Consider the following 18,442-nt stretch of genomic DNA (forward strand, 5'->3'; position numbering starts at 1 on the left):
AGTACTGCCCACAAGCTGGGTGAAGGAAGGTGCAGAGGCAGTTCCCAGAAGGTAGGCCCGGACTGGGGGCTGGGGCTGGGGGTCGGGACCGTGTAGAGGGGTTGCTGGAGACGCAGGGGGAAGGCATGGAGGTCCAGGGCTCGGGGTCACACAGTGGCTGAAGGCTGGCAGAATTGAGGGCAGCCCCAGGTGAAGGAGGGCCACTGTAGCAGGCCAGCATGAGAGGAAGAAGCAGCCGGTTTTGCGTGGGTGGCTTTCTCTGCTGCCCCCTGCCCCCTGCCGCCCCGAGTCAGTTCTCCTGACCCACGACCCTCCAGCAGGCTATGCCCTCCCTCCCTTCCTGGAAGTTAAGCACAGGAACCTCAAGGTCTACCCTCAGGTACCCAGGGAAGAAAGAAGGTGTACAGGAGGAGGGGTTGTCTGGGAGGAAGGACGGTCACCTGAAGGAAGGAGACAAGCGGCCAGCCGATAAGACTGGGAACCCGGCACAGTGGGCTAAAGCTGGAAAGAAGGAAGCCAGTGTCGGAAAGAAAAGAACTCCCAGGAAAGGAAAGATTCCCGTGGGAAGATCAGAAGGCCTCTAGGAGGGCAGGAGGGTGTGAGATAGGGCTGCATGGGGGCGGAACTGGTAAAGGGATATCGTGGGTTGGAGCTCAGGGGACACAGGTGACTGACTCCGTGGGTAGAGAAGGAAACCTCTGCAGGAGGGGAAGATCCGAGGAGTTTAAGAGGAATAAAGGGACCCCATGTTTTAAATTTTTCTCTCCTCCTCCAGCAAGAGGGATGGGGGGGGGGAGGCTCAGCTCCAGTCTGACGCTTCAGGCTGTGGGTACTGGGGCACCTTCCCAGCCACCCCTGGGCTGCTGCTGCCCGTCTCTGAGAAGCCACGTTAGACATTGCTTCCAGTTGCTAATATGCCCTCCTCTCCCTCTGTGGCCCTGAAGTAGAACAGTGTCCTTCCCACTCCCCACCGTGGCCCTTAGAACTACATGCCCCATTACCTTCTCTCTCTGAGCCTTGGGTCTCTGTCTGTCTGGGTCCCTGGTCATTCTCCTGTAGCTGGTTTTGCATATAGACTCAGTGTCCTTAGTGGAGGGTCCTGTTGCAAGTCACTGTGCCCACCATGGTGTGCCATGTTCTCTATTGCTGGAAAGAATCATTGTGTGACCACCTTACCTGTCCATCATCTGTGTCGTGGTCACACAATGACCTCAACTCGGGGTGCTGTTAGCATGCCTGGTGACTCCCTCAGTCAATCAACAACTATCTCATTCTGCTCCAAATGGGGAGACTAACAGCACACATGAACTCCCATTACTGCCCCAGCCTCTTCTACTGTGACCCAGGGTGGACAGCACCCGCCTGACTCCCTTTCCAGACCAACTTGTCCTGAGCCCAGCCCTCAGGGGCCCTAAACAAAGGAGTAAAGAATTCAAGGCACCTGTGGTTCTGTAACCCTTACCTCGCCAAGCCCTGTCACTGTCACACGGGGCAGCAGATCTGAGGGTGTTCTTGCTACTGATAGAACAAGGACTGGTGTGCTCAGTTAAGAGAAAGGAAGTCACTGCTGCCTCAGGGCCACCCACTGCTGCACAGGGCCACTCAGATCCCAGTGACTGTGTCTGCTCAGTGAGCAGCCAGGATTTCAGTTAGATATGGGAAGTTGCGTTGAGGAAAAAGCAAATACTTCAACTACACGCCCATCCAGTTCACGCTGGCTGTTTGTAGTTTCAAAAAGGCCGGCAGAGGAGTGATGGCAGGAAGCACCCATCCCCATCCCAACGGCCCTCCCTGAACTCCATCGTCCCCACGCTCAGAGTTACAGAGCATGGCCTCCTGCAAGCTCAGGTGCTGTTTGCAGAGCCCATGTGTATAGAATTCATCCATCTTTCAAGGCTGGATCAGGAAAACCTATGATTCATTGACCCAGCCCTCTCAGGTCACCTGAGTCTGTCACTTGCTTGTCACAGTCCCATGCAATCTCTGTGCTGAGCCTTTTGCCTTTAAAGCCAGGACCAGTTTGCAGTCTAGCTCTCTCTCTTCAGTTTCCTTGCTCTGTGTGAGATCTGCTCGTACTCCAAGTGCTGACATGCTAGCACAGCCTGCCCTGGCTACAGAGCAGACCTGTGCCTCTGTCTGGGTGCGTGCAACGCTTTGACTGCTTATAGTGCCTGTCCCTGTCAAGGGAAAATGTCCATGCTGACATTATCAGAACTTTGAGGGGCAAAACCTAATCGCTGACAGGCCGGTGAAGTGTGCTTTGTCACTCAAGCTCACCAGACTGACCATATCCTCCCATGCTCACCAGACCAACCATAGCCACCCATGCTCACCAGACTAACCACAGACACCCCAGCTCACCAGACTAGCCATAGCCTCTCATCCTCATCAAACTAACCATAGCCACACAAGCTCACCAAACTAACCATAGCCAACCATGCTCACCAGACCAACCATAGCCAACCATGCTCACCAGACCAACCATAGCCAACCATGCTCACCAGACTAACCATAGCCAACCATGCTCACCAGACTAACCATAGTCACACAAGCTCACCAGACTAACCACAGCCAACCATGCTCACCAGACTAACCATAGCCAACCATGCTCACCAGACTAACCATAGCCACACAAGCTCACCAGACTAACCATAGCCAACCATGCTCACCAGACCAACCATAGCCAACCATGCACACAGACTAACGATAGCCAACCATGCACACAGACTAACCATAGCCAACCATGCTCACCAGACCAACCATAGCCAACCATGCACACAGACTAACCATAGCCAACCATGCACACAGACTAACCATAGCCAACCATGCACACAGACTAACCACAGACACCCAAGCCCACCAGACCAACCATAACCAACCATGCTCACAGACTAACCAAACACAATAATGAAAGGCAGAAAAAGGAAATGTGACTGACGCGGCCACATTGAGAATAGAAACAGAGGCACTGTGAGCCCCAGCCCCAGTCCTGCTGTGAGGTTTAGGGTTAAGTGGAGGATGCGAGGTTTGCGTAAGTGAGCAGCCCTGCTCAAAGCGTGGTCCCGTCCATCACTGACCCAGTGATGTGCTTTGCTCCAGTCTGTCCTGGAAGGTGGCCTCACATTGTCAGAACTGTGTGAGAGAAAGCTCTCTTTGGGAGACAGACTCTCCCTAAAGCCAATGCCAGCGGTTGGAAGGGGATGTCCATCATGGCTGGGCCACAAAGCGCCTCTCTGGAATACCTTCACTCAGCTCTCTCGGGATGATTGTGATCTGACCGCCGAGCTTCCTCCTCCTTTAGAACCATGTGTATTGATGCGCTGGTCTGTAGCTTCAGACTCTGCCCCTTCTACAGCGTCCTCTCCCAGCCACATTAGCACGGCCTTGCCCAGGCAGAGCTCCTAGGTACCCAGAGAACCCACACTTCTTTGCAGAACCTCTTTCTTGGCTTCCAGTCTTTGCCCATTTGCCAGGCCTGTCTGACCATCCTTGGGTAGTGCCTGGGTCTCTCCACAGCTACCTTTGTATATATGGAAGCTATCCTTGTTCCCATGGAGGGTCCCTGTTTGGAGAACTCATTTCTCTCTGGGGCCCTGAGTCAGTCCATGCTTCATCAGACTATGGAAGGCGTGTGGGTTTCTAAAGCCCTCACCCCGGTAGCCAGTTTCACCACGCAGACCCTGTGTCTGTTTTTTTTTTTTGTTTTTTGTTTTTTTGTTTGTTTGTTTGTTTGTTTGTTTGTTTGGTTGGTTCTTTTTTTAGGAGCTGGGGACCGAACCCAGGGCCTTGCGCCACTGAGCCAAATCCCCAGCCCCCTGTGTCTGTTTATATACATTGTTTCCAACTTTCTCAGACCTTTATGTAGCTGCTCCTCTTCCCTTGGGGTCAGACCCTGTCTGTCTGTACAACATTGAGCCCCATTGCCCCATTTCAAGAATTCACCCCTTTTTGCAGGGTCTGCCCCTGCTGACTGGACTGGTTCCTTTTATAAGAGTCTAATTTAGCACTATCTACAGTGACTGTCCCTGAGTCTGCAGGCCTTGGGTCTGTCTAGAATCTGCCTGCATGTTTCCTTTCAACCTTTTGATGTTTTTAGACAAGGTCTCCTGTAACCCCCAACTCCACTCTATAGCCCAGAGCGACCTTGAACCTCTCATGCCCCTGCCTCCACCTCCTGGGTGCCAGGATTAAAGCCGTGCACCACCATGCCAAGTTCTATGTGGTGCTGGGAGTCAAACCCGGGGCTTTATGCATGCTAGGCAAGCACTCTACCAACGGAACTACACTTCCAGCCCTTTGTGGCCAGTTCCTAACTCTCTGTCTAAAATGTTGCTACTAGCTGAAGGGCCCCTCAGGCCAGAGAGCTCAGCCTGTTGTAAGAGTTTCCCCACAGACAAACCAGGTCTCCCTGCGCCCATCCACTGTGCCTGCCCTGGTTTGCTGAAGTTGCATTTTACATTCTATAATGAAGGTGTTTTGGAGAGCTTAGGTGTCAGGGTGGGGTGAAGGGATTCTCACTGGGAGCCAGAGGTTGACCTCCGACCTGTGAACTCTGAACTCTGCCTCTCTGCTTTGTATCTCCCTTACTCTAGCCCAGGATGGACAGCAACCAGGTCCTCCCAGCCATCAACAGCCACAGAGCCCTGCAAATATGGATTACTGAGGTGAGGAGGGGCAAGACCAGACTGCACAGCCTGTGACGTAGAAAAGTGTCACCAGCCTCTCCCATCTCCCGTCCAGGGCTCCCTCCTTTACCCTGTGTCTGGAAGTCATAGGTAGAGGCCGCCAACTTGTTACTTGGCAACCTCTTCCCTCAGAACCTAAAGATGCTGCCACTGCCTGAAAAGGCTCATGGGAATTTCTTCGAGGAATGCTGCTATGTTGTCCTCCACGTGAGTCACCTGGGGAGTCTTTCTTAGGGGCAATGATATGGCCCAGAGTTGAAGAAACCCAGGCCTAGAAATAAACTCTATCCTGAGGAGAGCAAAAAACCCCACAATCACATGCCACCCACAAGGGGCTGCTGCCCTGAGGCCTTCCAGTGCCCAGTTCCCTTCATAGCCTCCCACTGGCTCCTTGTACCTTGATCACTCCCTCTACCTCACTGCCCATCCAGGCCTTAGAGCCTGGCCCCTTCCCCCTCCACATCTACAAATGCCTGGACCCTTGTCCCTCAGAGTCCAAAGGCTACCCAGGGAGGATCCCGTGACCTGCACTGCTGGATTGGAAAGGAGGCCAGCACAGAGGCCCAGGAGGCTGCAGTCTCCTTTATGCACCGTCTGCAGCAGGACCTAGGAGACCAGACGGTGCTGCACCGAGAGTCACAGGGCCACGAGTCCGACTGCTTCCACAGCTATTTCCGCCCGGGAGTCATGTGAGTGCTGAGAGAGCTGAGGGCAGTGTTAGATCCTCCAGTGAGGGGCCCACCAGCCACCCTGGGAAAAATGGCTTTTCATTGGTTGGATGGTGTTCTTGTACGCACATACACACACGTGTGTGCACGGTAAGTTATGTACACTCACATACATTCCCCCCATCTCAGGCACACAATTCATTGGTTTAGAATAAGTAAACCAGTACCATAATCAGCTTTAAAACATCGTTACCTGAAAAGCCCCCATGCTTTTGGGGCTCCCTGTACCCTCCTCCCCTGCCAGAGGCTGCTGCGACTGGTTTCCTTTCTGTGTATAGGTCTGCCCATTCTGAACTTGTTCTGTAAGTGGAATCACACAAAAAGGGAGTCTTTGTGACTGACATGTTTTCATTTCATCTTAATCTTTTCCTCCTCCCCTTCCTCCTCCCCTTCCTTCCCTTCTCTCTCTCCCCTCCCCCTCCCCTCCTCCTCCTCCTCCTCTTACTCCTCCTGTTTCCCCCCTCCTCCTTCTCGTCTTCCCCCTCCTTTCCCTCCCCCTCCTCTCCCTCCTCCCTTTCGTCCTTCCTCTCCTCTTCCCCTCCTCTCCCTCCTCCCTTTCCTCCTCCTTCTCCTCTTCCTCCTCCTCCCCCTCTCTTCCCCCCTCCTGTTTGAAGGATGAAACCCAGAGCCTTGCCCACATGGTAGGCAAGCCCTCGACCCTGAGCTTCATCCCTCACTGATCCCGTTTTATCCACGCTGTGGCATGCACTATTACCTGGCTTCATTTCACTGCAGAATGATATTCCATTCTGCGACTCCACCGTTCTTTATCAGCCCAACACCTAGTGGACAACGTGCTTCGCTTCCGCTTTGGGGCTGTTATGAATAGTGCTACTGTGAATTTCAGTTTGCAGGACAGCTGTTGTCCTTGGTCTCTGTTTGTACATGGGAGTGGCCACCAGGTTATCCAGGGCTCGCCTGGTTTGTCACGTTGGAAGAGGTGTCTTCTACTTTCCTTTCAAGTACTTTTTTAACTGTCACATTTTGAGACTGACAGTAGTTAACCCGATTGCCAAGAGTAAATCGTTTTTGTTTTGTATCGCTCAGTCCAATATCTGCTTGTATTGTAGACCAGACATGCCATCCCATGCATGCAGACCTGTCGACCGGCATGCATACCACACAAACATGCCCTTCCATGTACTCACGTTTGACTCACCTGGGACGAGTACATCTGAAACCCTCCAACACGCCAACGCTAATTAGCAGTGCGCGCTTGTGCCTCGTGTATCTATGAACTCTTGCATGCATTATGCTCACACGTACCACACAGACACGTGTGATACACACACACACACGCACATGCACGTGCTCACTCCTACACTCAGGCCTACAGGAGGTGAGCTTTCTCTCACGAGTCCCTGTCCCTTTCCCAGCTACAGGAAGGGAGGCAGAGCTTCTGCTCTCAAGCTCGGGGAGAGCAACGTGTACAATGTCCAGCGACTGCTGCACATCAGAGGAAGGAAGCACGTGTCCGCCACTGAGGTGAGGGCAGCCAGGGACACGGTCTGACCTCCACATTCACTCAGGCGAAGTATCCTGAAGCATAAGAGAGAGCAGGAGGGGGCAGAAGTGTGGGGAGCAATGAGCTGGAGTTCCTCAGATGGCCAGGCTCAGAGGGAGGCACAAGGCAGCCTCACCTCCACTTCCTGCTGTCTCATTCCTAGTGCCCATGTCTTTCTGGTGCTTTAGGAACGTGGGTATGAGGCAGATGTGCTGGGTCCCTAAGCGGCAGGCTGGGTGTGTGCAGAGCCTCACTCTTGGCCACACATCCTTCTTCCTCACACACGGGCACCCACCCTGGCCGTCCTGTCCTCCTCGGAGAGCCCTTTCATAAATTAACACAAAGCACCCCAGACTTGCACGCACCAGGAAATTAACGGAGGAACAGGACGTTCTGCTGCCAGGTGGCCAGAGTTTGAGGCAGTGAAGAGTCCTCTGCAGTGTGGCTGGTGACCCTGGAGTTGTACATTTACAGTCAACACGGCTGATGGCAGTTCCAAGATGCGCGGTCCTTGCCAGACTTTGCCCCATTACCCCCTCAGTTCATGTGGAGATGGACATTTCGAGTGTCTTGGTGTCTCCTCTTTTGCCATTGAGATTATGTAGGGCGCCCTCCAAATATGTTTGTTTCAATAACTGTCCTCATGCTCGGTGACACCACACTGTCACCACACGGGCACTTACATACTGTCACCATGAGCACGCACACTTATTCAGACATGGTGCGTCCCATACATGTAGATGTGCACGTTCATACAGAAAAAAACAATTACCCATGTTGGGTAAACAATTAGCCAATTATCCATGTTCTGGATAACCACATAGAAGGTCATATGTGATTACACACACACACACACACACACACACACACAGCCTCGTGCATACAAGTGACATGCCCTGCCTTGCTCTTTCCCCTCCCCCTGCCCTGCCCCCTCCCCTCTTCTCCCCCTACCTTGCTCCCTCCCATCCCCCACCCTTCCCCTCCCTCCCCCCTCCCTCCCTCCCTCCCCCTCCCTTACCCCTTCCCCCTCCCCTCTCCCTGCCTTGTCCCCTCCTCCTGCCTTGCCCCCTCCCTCCTTCTGCCTTGCCCCCTCCCTCCTTCTACCTTGCCCCATCCCCTCCCCCTGCTTTACTCCCTCCCTTCCCCCTGCCTTGCCCCCTCCCACCTGCCTTGACCTCTCCCCTCCCCCTTCCTGTGGTCTGATACCTTCGCCTCCACCTCTCTCCTGGCTCTTGAAGGTGGCCTTGTCCTGGAACAGCTTCAACAAGGGTGACATCTTCCTGCTGGACCTGGGCAAGGTGATGATCCAGTGGAATGGACCCAAAGCCAGCATTTGTGAGAAAGCACGGGTCAGTGTCTGCTCTGTGGTGAACTGGGAGTACAGGGTTTGGGGAGAGGTGACCTCCAAGTGTTCATCGACCACCACAAGGGGTAACTGGGTTCTCTGTTTCAACCCAATAGGCATCCACTAGGTACAGACTAAGTTCAGATGCCCCACTGGTGGGATCCCTGGGGACACTAGCATGACAGGACTCTCCTGTCCCTATCCCCGTGCCTATGGGCACCAAGCAGTGACAGGAAGGACCTGGGCTGAGCCCTGTGTGGAACCAGGGGCCACTCCTAGGAAGTCTTGACTGCCGGGTCCTCTCCGGCAGGCGCTGAGCCTGACTTGCAGCCTCAGAGACAGAGAGCGTGGTGGCCGTGCCCAGATCCGTGTGGTGGATGCTGAGAATAAAGCCACCGACCTCATGAGCATCATGGAGGCTGTGCTGGGCAGAAGATCGGGCAGCCTGTGTGCCTCTGTGCCCAGCAACAGTGTTAGCCAGCTGCAAAAGGCCAACATCCGTCTCTACCAGTGAGCAGGACTGGGGGAGGGCACAGGGAGAATGGGGGGGGGGGTCACAGCTGTGCATCTGTCATTACTGAAATAACGAGTCCTCTACAAAAACTTCCAGTAAAAGCCCGTGGGTCTCTGGGGTAGGTCATGTGGGGTGTTGGGCCTGCATGATATGCACTCTTTGATGGCGGGTGTGAGAAAACCCATAGCAGAGATGGGGAGACTGAGGCCCCATGAGGAACCTCAAGCAAGGCTGCAGTAGCTGAGTTCCTATCACTAAGTCTCTGGAAAACTAGAGGAGGTCAGGGGTGCTGGGATGGCACCAGGCCAGGGAGAGACTGTCCACATCTGCATACCTGCCCCACAGTGTCTTCGAGAAGGGAACAGACCTGGTGGTCCAGGAACTGGCGACCCGCCCACTGACCCAGGACCTGCTGCAGGAGGATGTAAGGAAAGCGATGCCCAATACCTGCCCATCCCCACCTCCTGGCCCCAGTCCCTGCCAACCAGGCTCACAAGCTTTTTCCTAGGGCTGCTATCTCCTGGACCAGGGTGGCTTCAAGATCTACATGTGGCAGGGACGAAAGTCCAGCCCCGAGGAGAGGAAGGCTGCCTTCAGCAGGGCTGTGGTGAGGTCCTGGGGCCCTTCAGGGAGGCAGCCTGTGGTCAGGTCTGGTGGTATAGGATAGCCTGCAACAGGGGAGGGTGGTGTAAGGGAAGAACTGGCTCTCCCTTGGAACATCTTTATCCTGGGGACTCCAAGGAGAGGGCAGAAAGTGAGTATGTCTGCCCTGGAAACCTTGAGCGGGAGGGAAGGTGCTGAACACAGGAGACAGCATGTGTGCAGTCTTGCCTTGCCTTGAGGCGGGAGAGCCTTCTGCCCTGAGGTTCGGAGGCAGAAGACGTTTATTAGACTGTAGGGTTTGTCATGGCCAGCCCTTCACCAGGCTTGGCTTGAGGAGACCCTATCTTCCCTCAGGGACCTTGGGAGAGTCGGTAGTGCAGGAGTCGGCTTGTTAAATGGGTCACAAGTTTGGTTAATTAACTCAGCTGCGAGCCTGGTTGTCCTTGTAGCCACAACTGGGGTGTCTCTGGGGGGTGGAACACAGCCAAAGTCCTTTGAGCCACAAGCCTGACGGAGCTGTGTTCCAGGGCTTCATCCAGGCCAAGGGTTACCCAAACTACACCAATGTGGAGGTGGTGAACGACGGCGCGGAGTCCACAGCCTTCCAGCAGCTTTTCTGGACATGGTCGAAGGAGCTAAATGGGAAAAAACACCCGAGGCAGAGTGAGCGGGGAGGGGCATGGGCGCCGGCGCGGGCGCGGGGGTGGAGCCTGGGAAATGGGCGGGACTTAGAAGGAGCCAGAAACTGATGGGGATGCTTAAGCCAAGGAACCATCAGGACTTGCGAGGATGGGCAGGAAGAGCGTGTGTTTGGGACCCTATGAGATGGGTGAGGAGTGATTTGGCCCGGTGGCGCTGAAGAACGTCACTGACTTTCCGCTACACACGCAGGTAAACTGATGCAGCAGGTAAACCTGGAGGTAGGCAAGCTTCACACACAGCCCGAGCTCGCGGCCCAGCTCAGAATGGTGGACGACGGCTCTGGGAAGGTGGAGGTGAGGGCACTGGCTTGCGGGTGATGGTGTGCACACAAGGATAGACTCTGCCTGGAGAACAAATGACTTGGGGGTGAAGTGGGGAGGGGAGGCCACGCCGGTAAACCCAGCACTCTGGGGGAGGGACTGTCAGGAGTTCGAGGCCAGTCTGGGCTACATGAGACACTGTCCCAACCAAAAAGACCCAAGCACATATATGTGCCCAACCACACACAACCGGGGATATAGTCAGGGAGATAGAAACACACAAGCCCTCTCTCCAACAGCTGGCTCATACAGTCAAAGCAAGTCATACAAATCACTCAGGACCAAGCACACCCTGTGGCCAACACAGGTGTGCAACCATACAGATCGAAGCCCTGAGCACTCCTAACCCCTAACATGCAGTCACGAAGCCCTCCTCTGGCCTCAGACCAGTGTTCTAGAATCTGGAGGGGCTGAGGCTGGCTGGCAAGCATTGTGCAGTAGAGGTGCACGTACTGACACATAAGGCAGACCCCTCCATTCTCACAAAACTGCTTTTAAGTCCATAAAATAGAGGCAGGAATTATGATCCAGTCTCGTGCCCAAGCTAGCATGGGGCTGCCGTGAGACCGTGGGAACAAGACTCCTGTGCCGGGGAGGGGGAGCTGCCAGTTCTCTAGGTAAGCAGAGGTCAGAGATAGGAGAAGCTCTGTCTGCGTTTGTGTTTATATGGACGCTGAGCAGGGATGGATGGGATGAGGCGGAGAGAGGAGGAAAAGGAGGGGAAGGGAGAGGGGAGTCAGGGAGAGAGGAAGACCGGGAGGGAGAGGAGACAGGGTGATGGGGGAGAGGAAGGCAGGGAGGAGAGGGCTTGGGGAGAAGGAGAGGTTTATGGAAGGGAGGGGCAGACAGAGGGAGGGAGATAAAAGCTGGACAGCAAGGAAGCAGGAAGGTGTCTGGGGTCAGCTCCAAGCACAAAGGCAAGGAACCTCTAGGTAGGAGGGCTCCTTCTGGGTATGTGCACCTTTGGGTAGATTTTGGTCTGTGGCAGCCTGAGTTTCTGATGGGCTTGTCTAGAGAGGACACCCCGTGGTGAAGCTCTCAGTCAGTGTTGGGGAAGGGCACCAGATACTGTTTCCAGACACGCTGAAGGGCAGGCGGGTGGGTGCTGTGTCTCCCCGGCTTACAGGAGGGAAGAAGCGGGGCTCAGGAGGGTCTCGTGGCAACCCGCACAGACCCTGGCTTCCACCAGTTCTGTCTGTTCTAAAGCCGAGGTGTGGCCCCTGCCCTCACAAGCCGTCACTCAAACAAATGTAAGCAGGCACCATCATTTTAGACAGGGTCTTGCATATCCAGAGCTGGCCTCAAATTCACTGTAGACTCAAGGCTGGCTTTGAACTGCTGATCCTCCTGCCTCTCCACAGGTGGAATCCCAGTTCTGAGAGGTGTTGGGGATTAACCCAGGACATTGCCACACTGTCCCAGCATTCCACCAACAGAGCCACACCCCCAGCCTTGGGTTTTGTTTGTTTAGGGTTTTTTTTTCCATGGACTTTGTTAATGTTAATGACATTTTAAAGAAAAAAAGAAATTTCCCTTCCAGAGTGCCACAGCCTCCCTTCCAGCCCTACTTCTGTCTCCAGGGAGCCTCTGCATGGGGAGAGGGTGCTGACTGTCCCTAACCAGGGATACAGCTGGTGGGCTCTAGGCTGAGGTGGCCTCCAGGAGCTGGGCCTTCCTCTTATCCCAGGGACAGCATGCATGTCTGGACTGAGGGCAAGCCAGCAAAGGCATGCGGCTACTGAGGTCTGAGGGGAAAGGGTCACTCGCAGGTCCGGAGGAGGACACAGAGCTGGACAGGCGGCTTGCTGGCACCGCTGAGCCAACAAGAGCTTTCCAGCTTAGATGCAGGTGGGCAGGCCACAGCAGGTAAGGTTCGTCTGTGCTCACAGGTCCCTTGCTCCTCAGGTGTGGTACATCCAGGGCTCACAAAGGCAGCCTGTAGATCCCAAGCACCATGGCCAGCTGTGCTCAGGAAACTGCTACCTTGTCCTCTACACGTACCAGAAACTGGGGCGTGTCCAGTACATCCTGTACCTGTGGCAGGTATGCCCACCTGCTGGTGTATCAGATGCCTTCCGGCCCAAGAGCTAGAGAGTGAGAGAAAAACCCTGTGCACAGAGAAACCCAAGCCATCAGTGTCCCCCTCCCTGTTGCAGGGCCACCAAAGCACTGTAGAAGACGTCAAGGCCCTGAACTGCAACGCTGAGGAGTTGGACCTCTTACACCAGGGTGCTCTGGTGCAGGGGCATGTGACCATGGGCAGAGAGCCTCCCCACTTCCTTGCCATCTTCCAGGGGCAGCTGGTGGTCCTTCAGGTAGGGCTCATGTTGGACCTTTCATCCCTTGGACGTGGGCTGGAGAGGGGCTCAATTGGTAGAGGGCTTGCCTCGAAAGCTTGAGTGTAATCCAAGCACCTACGTAAGACGCTGGGCGGGATGGTTCGTGCTGTGATCCTTGCTCTGCGGAAGTGGAGACTGGAGACAGGGATTCCTGGGTCTCCATGGCCAGTCTAGCCCAGTTGGTGAGCTGCAGGCCAATGAGAGACCTTTCCTCCAAGGAGGTGGACAGCATTCTCAGGATGACATCTGGTGTCCTGTGGTCCATGAGCACACACATGTGCACACACAGGCACACACATGTGCACAGGCATGTGCACACGCATGTGCATGCCCATGTGCACAAGCACAGGCACACACACACAGGCACACATTCATAATCAAAAAATCTATTTGACATAAACCTCTCACAGGAGGAAGAATTCAGTTTAGGTCCACTTCAGGGCTGTCATAGCCCCTGGCTGTGTTGAGTCTGTGTCTAGGTGAGGTGGCATACCATGGTGGCAGGACCATCTCCGGGCCCTCTGGGATGGGAGACAGGTCTGATTTGAAGGGGTCTCTTTTACTGTCTGGCACAGAGAGGACTGCCACAATCCACACTCAAAGGGCCAAGAGATAGTGCCAACCTCAGTCCTGAGACAGTTTGTTCACCGCTAGACAAGGAGGTGGCCCCTGGAACCCTTGGCTCAGCCTGAGGCCACACCTTCTTCCAGGGGAATGCAGGCAACAAAGGGGGGAGGCCGCCAATATCCGACACCAGGCTTTTCCACGTGCAAGGGACCGAGAGCCACAACACCAGGACTATGGAGGTGCCAGCCCGAGCCTCCTCCCTCACTTCCAGCGACGTCTTCTTTCTGATCACAAGTCACGTCTGTTACCTCTGGTTCGGGAAGGTACCAGTGACTTACCCCTGGGATGGTGGTGCTAGGCCAGAGCTGGGTCCCCTCCACACACGGCTGCAGACTTAGTCCACAGAGAGGGTCCAGTGGAGATGATGCTGGGGGTGGTGTGAAGTGGCCCAGGATAGAGCTGGGGGAAGTTACACAGTCTCAAATGGCCTGGGGTTCCTCAGGGTGGAATGTGCCTGGCTCTGGCTGCCTCCCTTCCTGCTTGGGGACTTTTCCCAAGCCTGTCTGGGACAGGGAGAGGCCTAGTCTAGTTTGCTTGATTTTCTTTGTTGAGGTCATTGTTGGTTTGTTTTCTTATCTTAAGCATAAACCACAAATGGCCCCCAAGCCTAGATGTCTCTTATCTATGCTCTGAACCCAGACGAGGTCATGGGGTTACAGTTGGGGACTAGAAGGGAGATACAGTGCCCAGAGCTGCCTCCCTCTGCTCAGGTCCAGCTCCTCAGAGGACCCAGTGCTTAGAACATGGGACTGGAGGTAAATGTCTACAGAGCTTGACCTAGGTTCTGCTTGCCAGGGTTGTCATGGGGACCAACGTGAGATGGCGCGGACAGTGGTAACTGTCTTTCCAGGGAATAATAAGGAAACAGTGCTGGAGGGTCAGGAGCCTCTCCACTTCTGGGAAGCCCTCGGAGGCCGGGCCCCCTATCCCAGTAACAAGAGGTAACAGGATGAGGGGAGAATATATTTATCCTGAGGAGAAACTGAGGCTCCAAGGTGAGCCCTCCTCTGGCCAGGCTTCCTAAGGAGGTCTCCCGTGAAAGGTCACACAGAAATCTGAAAAGACTCTCAGTCCTCCTTCTGCAGGGGCCATGGGAGTCAAGCCCACCTTGCAGTTTCCAGCCCTTGGGAAACTTAAGGGGACAGTGCCAGGGCGAACAGGGTGGAATGGTGCCCTCTGCTGGCAGAATCCACTCCCTGCACTGCCATGCCTGGTGATCCCTAAACCACAGGATAATTGGCAAGGCATGCACAGGAGATAAGAACAGAGTAATAACTCAAGGGAGGAGGGAGCTGCATCCCTGGGCCGTGCCATCCACCCAAGTCTCCTGGGCTCTCAGCCTCCCTGACCCCTTCCACCCTGCTTCCTGATTTAACTAAGTTTAAGGGACTCCCATTCTAGGGAGGGCAGGGCCTCAGTTCTGGTGCTCCCCACTAGACCAGGGGTTCCCCTCCCCAATGCTGACCCTGATAACTTCATTCAGCAGCTGACAGGTTTTTCTGTCACCTGCTCTATGTCCATTAAGGGAAATGGACCTCAAAGAAGCTGCTTTCTCAGGGAGGGAGGGACATCCATGCCAAGGACCAGCATGGTCCAGACTGTACCCCTCACAGCCCCTCTTCCGGCCAGGCTTCCTGAGGAGATTTCCAGCATCCAGCCCCGACTGTTTGAGTGCTCCAGCCACTCGGGCCACCTGGTCCTCACGGAAGTGGTGTTCTTTGGCCAAGAGGACTTAGACAAGTATGACATCATGCTACTAGACACCTGTCAGGAGGTAAAGTGGCCACTCCTGTTTGGCTGGGCTGGGAATGCAGGGTGTGCAACGGTGGTGTTGGCTGACTGATTGTTGGCATGGACTCAGAATCTGGGCGAGACAGAGTTGTGTTGTGTGTGATTGTGACCTTGCATGTTGTGTGTAATACTGCGTGTCCCGTGATGCTTTGTGTGCCTCCATGGGACTGAGGGTCTGGCTGGTTACATGGCACTGCCGGATGTAGATGCGACCAGGTAGCATAGGTGAGTCTTTGAACCTACACATGGTTCGCCATAGCTGTGTGTTAGCCAGACCATGCCAGCAACTGTGTAGTCCAGTATAGTCTAGTACAAACAAGAACTGGCCGGACCAGCTGTTATGGTGACGCTGTGTGTGCACGTGTCTGTGTGAAAGGGAAAGAAGGAACATGTGGTTGACTGTTGGTGTGACTGAGCAACTGCATTTGAGATGGCATATGTGACCAGCCAGAAACGCGTGACAGGTAACAAAATGTGATGTGTCTATGTGCTGGCATCGGATGACCATATGTGGCTGTGGTCAGCTAGCTGGCTGTATGGCAATGGACAGTGTATCTCTGTAGCTGTGATACTGCGTGTGTGTCATTGTGTGTGGTAGTGTGTGTGTGTGTGTGTGTGTGTGTGTGTGTGTGTGTGTGTGTGACTGTGTGTGGTGCTGTCTGTGTTGGGAGAAGGCTGAGCTCTTAGAACATCTCAGAGAAAACCCAAGCCCAAACTCTACCCTCTCTCCCCCACTGCACAGCACACCCTGTTACCCAGCCAGCCCCTCTCGGATCAATCTCTCCTGACTCCACCTTGCTTCCTGAGCATGCCAGGCACATCCACCATAGGAGACCCTTGGTTTCCACCTAGTTCTTCACTTTCTCCTGAGACATAGACATGGCCTGCTCCCTCGTGAAGGATCTAAGGGGGCAGAGATCTTTCTCAAATCTTTCTGGGTTTTTTTGGTCTTTGCTTTTAAACATTATTAAATTTTTATTTTTTATTATATATAAGTACACTGTAACTGTCTTCAGACACACCAGAAGAGGGCATCAGATCCCATTACAGATGGTTGTGGGTCACCATGTGGTTGCTGGGAATTGAACTCAGGACCTCTGGAAGAGCAGTCAGTGCTCTTCACCGCTGAGCCATCTCTCCAGCCCTAACCCTGAATGTCCGATGTGTTTCCATCTCCCAAGTGCTGGGATTAAAGGCCTGACCCACCCTCTCCTGCTTATGTGGTCCTTGGGGTCTAGGGCTTTGCTATGCAAGTGCTCTGACTGAACAGGAACCCCAGGCCCTCGCTTTTTTTTTTTTTTGAGGGTATCATACTGCCCAAACTAACCTCAAACTCTCTCTGTAGCCAAGGACTGCCTGGAACTGATCCTCCTGCCTCCACTTTGCCAGTGCTGTCATTAAAGACATGTGCCCCAACACCTGGCTCAGGGACTGAAGCGTGTGTTTTCCACTGCCAAGTCTTTAGTGCCAAGCACATGCTAGTTCTTCGTACTATTCATAGATTAGGTACATGCATGCATGCCTGTGACCTCAAGTGTTCATGGGTGTGTGGACACCATAACTTGCTGGGTTCTTGGACGGGTGGGCATGCATGCAGGCTTCTGAGGCCATCGGAGTTGGGCAGAGGTGGCTGTCGTGAGCAGTCCCTCCACCGGTCCAAGCCCAGGCCTCCTCTGTGACCCAGATCTTCCTGTGGCTTGGGGAAGCTGCAGGTGAATGGAAGAAAGCAGCAGTAGCCTGGGGCCATGAGTACCTGAGGACTCACCCAGCAGAGAGGAGCCTGGCCACACCCATCATTGTGGTCAAGCAGGGCCGTGAGCCTGCCACCTTTACTGGGTGGTTTGTCACCTGGGACCCCTACAAGTGGACGGTGAGACATAATGCCCAACCCCTATCTTAATCTGGTGGGGGGTGGGGGTGGGGAGTGACACTGGAAGAGGCCTCTCCCAGGCCGAGGACCTCCTGTGTGTCAGGGGCAGGGGAACGTGATCTTGTAGTTTAGGCTTGCTCCTTCCTGGGTTTCAGGGGAGCTCCTTCCTTTGTCCCAGTCCTGATAACAGTAACTCTTGACCTCAGAGCAGCCAGTCCTACGAGGAGATGGTGGAGGGCAGCCTGGGTCCGGGATCTGCAATCTCTGAGATAACAGCAGTAAGTGTGGACTGTTTCCTGGAAGCCCCGCAGTGGGGCCTGCATTCAGACGGAAACGGACAGAGGTGGAGGAGTGAGGGGTACAGGCGGTGCCAAGAGGCCTGTGGGTTCAATGTGGTCTTTGGTGGGTACCTGCCTGCCCTCTCTCTCCCGGATCCTGAGGCTTCTCTCTGGACAGGAAGTCCATAATTTCCAGCTAACTGCACGGCCGAGTGATAGCGAGGCAGGCCGCCCGACACTGCTGGCCTTCAAGGGTTCCCAGGATAGCCCAGAGAATGAGCTGGAACTGGGCCTCAGGGTGGATGGCGAGACGCCCAGCATGAATCACACCAGCAGCTGCAGTAGCTCAATGATCAATGGGAGCCTGCCCCGGGAAAGGCTGATGCACCAGGCCCTAGAGGACCTGCCACAGGGTGTGGACCCAGCCCGAAAGGAGGTGGGTACTAGACCTAACTGCTGGAAGACCCCACCGGATCCCGCCCCATAGTGCATTCTGAGCAGACCGGAGAAGTCAAGAACGGATGACACCTCCGGGTGGGACAGGAATCTGGGCTCCAGAAACTCCTACTCCTACCCTCCCATCCCCATCCACTCCTACCTTCCCCGCCCACTCCTCCTATCTTCCCACTCCTATCCTCCCCGCCCACTCCTCCTATCCTCCCACTCCTACCCTCCCCGCCCACTCTTACCCTCCCAACTCCATCCCTCCCCGCCCACTCCTACCCTCCCACCCCCAGTTCTATCTCTCAGACTCCGATTTCCAAGACATCTTCGGGAAATCCAAGGAGGAGTTCTACAGCATGGCCAAGTGGAAGCAGCAGCAAGAGAAAAAGAAGCTGGGCTTCTTCTGACCTGGGGAACCCTGCCCCTCACACCCTGAGATTCCTCCTGGGTTAACTCCCACTTCCTAATAAAAGCCAGTGGCTGGCATGGGGTGTGGCATGTGTGCCTGTGTGCCTTCGAGCCACACCATCTGGTGGAGTCCTTCTCAGTGGCAGGGTCCTGTGGCACTTTGGGATACCATTCTCCTTGGAAGGGATCCCTTCCGACTGCTTGCTTCACATGACCCCATGACGGTGGGCAGGGATATGCATGTAGACCTTGAGGGACGCTCTGGTGTCTTTGTAAAGAGACTA

General features: G+C 54.7%; 1 protein-coding gene across 3 annotated transcripts; it reads left to right on the forward strand.

The window, feature by feature from the left end:
* On the forward strand, window positions 1–18,236 carry Vill (villin-like). 3 transcript variants are annotated; one of them, XR_015626568.1, is made up of 20 exons: window positions 1–51; window positions 4,593–4,664; window positions 4,818–4,892; window positions 5,178–5,374; window positions 6,790–6,898; window positions 8,156–8,266; window positions 8,573–8,772; window positions 9,122–9,200; window positions 9,285–9,383; window positions 9,907–10,042; window positions 10,271–10,374; window positions 12,307–12,444; window positions 12,558–12,716; window positions 13,451–13,630; window positions 14,163–14,308; window positions 14,997–15,141; window positions 16,843–17,028; window positions 17,240–17,306; window positions 17,485–17,742; window positions 18,044–18,236. XR_015626568.1 is itself a non-coding variant. In NM_001191617.2 (20 exon segments), coding segments are annotated over 19 exon segments (2,574 nt in total). In that variant the 5' UTR covers window positions 22–51; window positions 4,593–4,598; the 3' UTR covers window positions 18,158–18,236.
* Window positions 18,237–18,442: the final 206 nt, after the last annotated feature.

Source organism: Rattus norvegicus, chromosome 8 (genome assembly GCF_021556685.1).
Source record: "Rattus norvegicus strain SHRSP/BbbUtx chromosome 8, alternate assembly SHRSP_T2T, whole genome shotgun sequence".
Lineage (NCBI taxonomy): Eukaryota > Metazoa > Chordata > Mammalia > Rodentia > Muridae > Rattus > Rattus norvegicus.

Coding starts and splice junctions, on each gene's coding strand:
- Vill (XM_087561560.1), top strand. CDS start 4,599: ATGGACAGCAACCAGGTCCTCCCAGCCATCAACAGCCACAGAGCCCTG. Junction 10,043..10,270: donor GAAAAAACACCCGAGGCAGA/GTGAGCGGGGAG, acceptor CTACACACGCAG/GTAAACTGATGCAGCAGGTA. Junction 17,029..17,234: donor GGGACCCCTACAAGTGGACG/GTGAGACATAAT, acceptor TCTTGACCTCAG/AGCAGCCAGTCCTACGAGGA.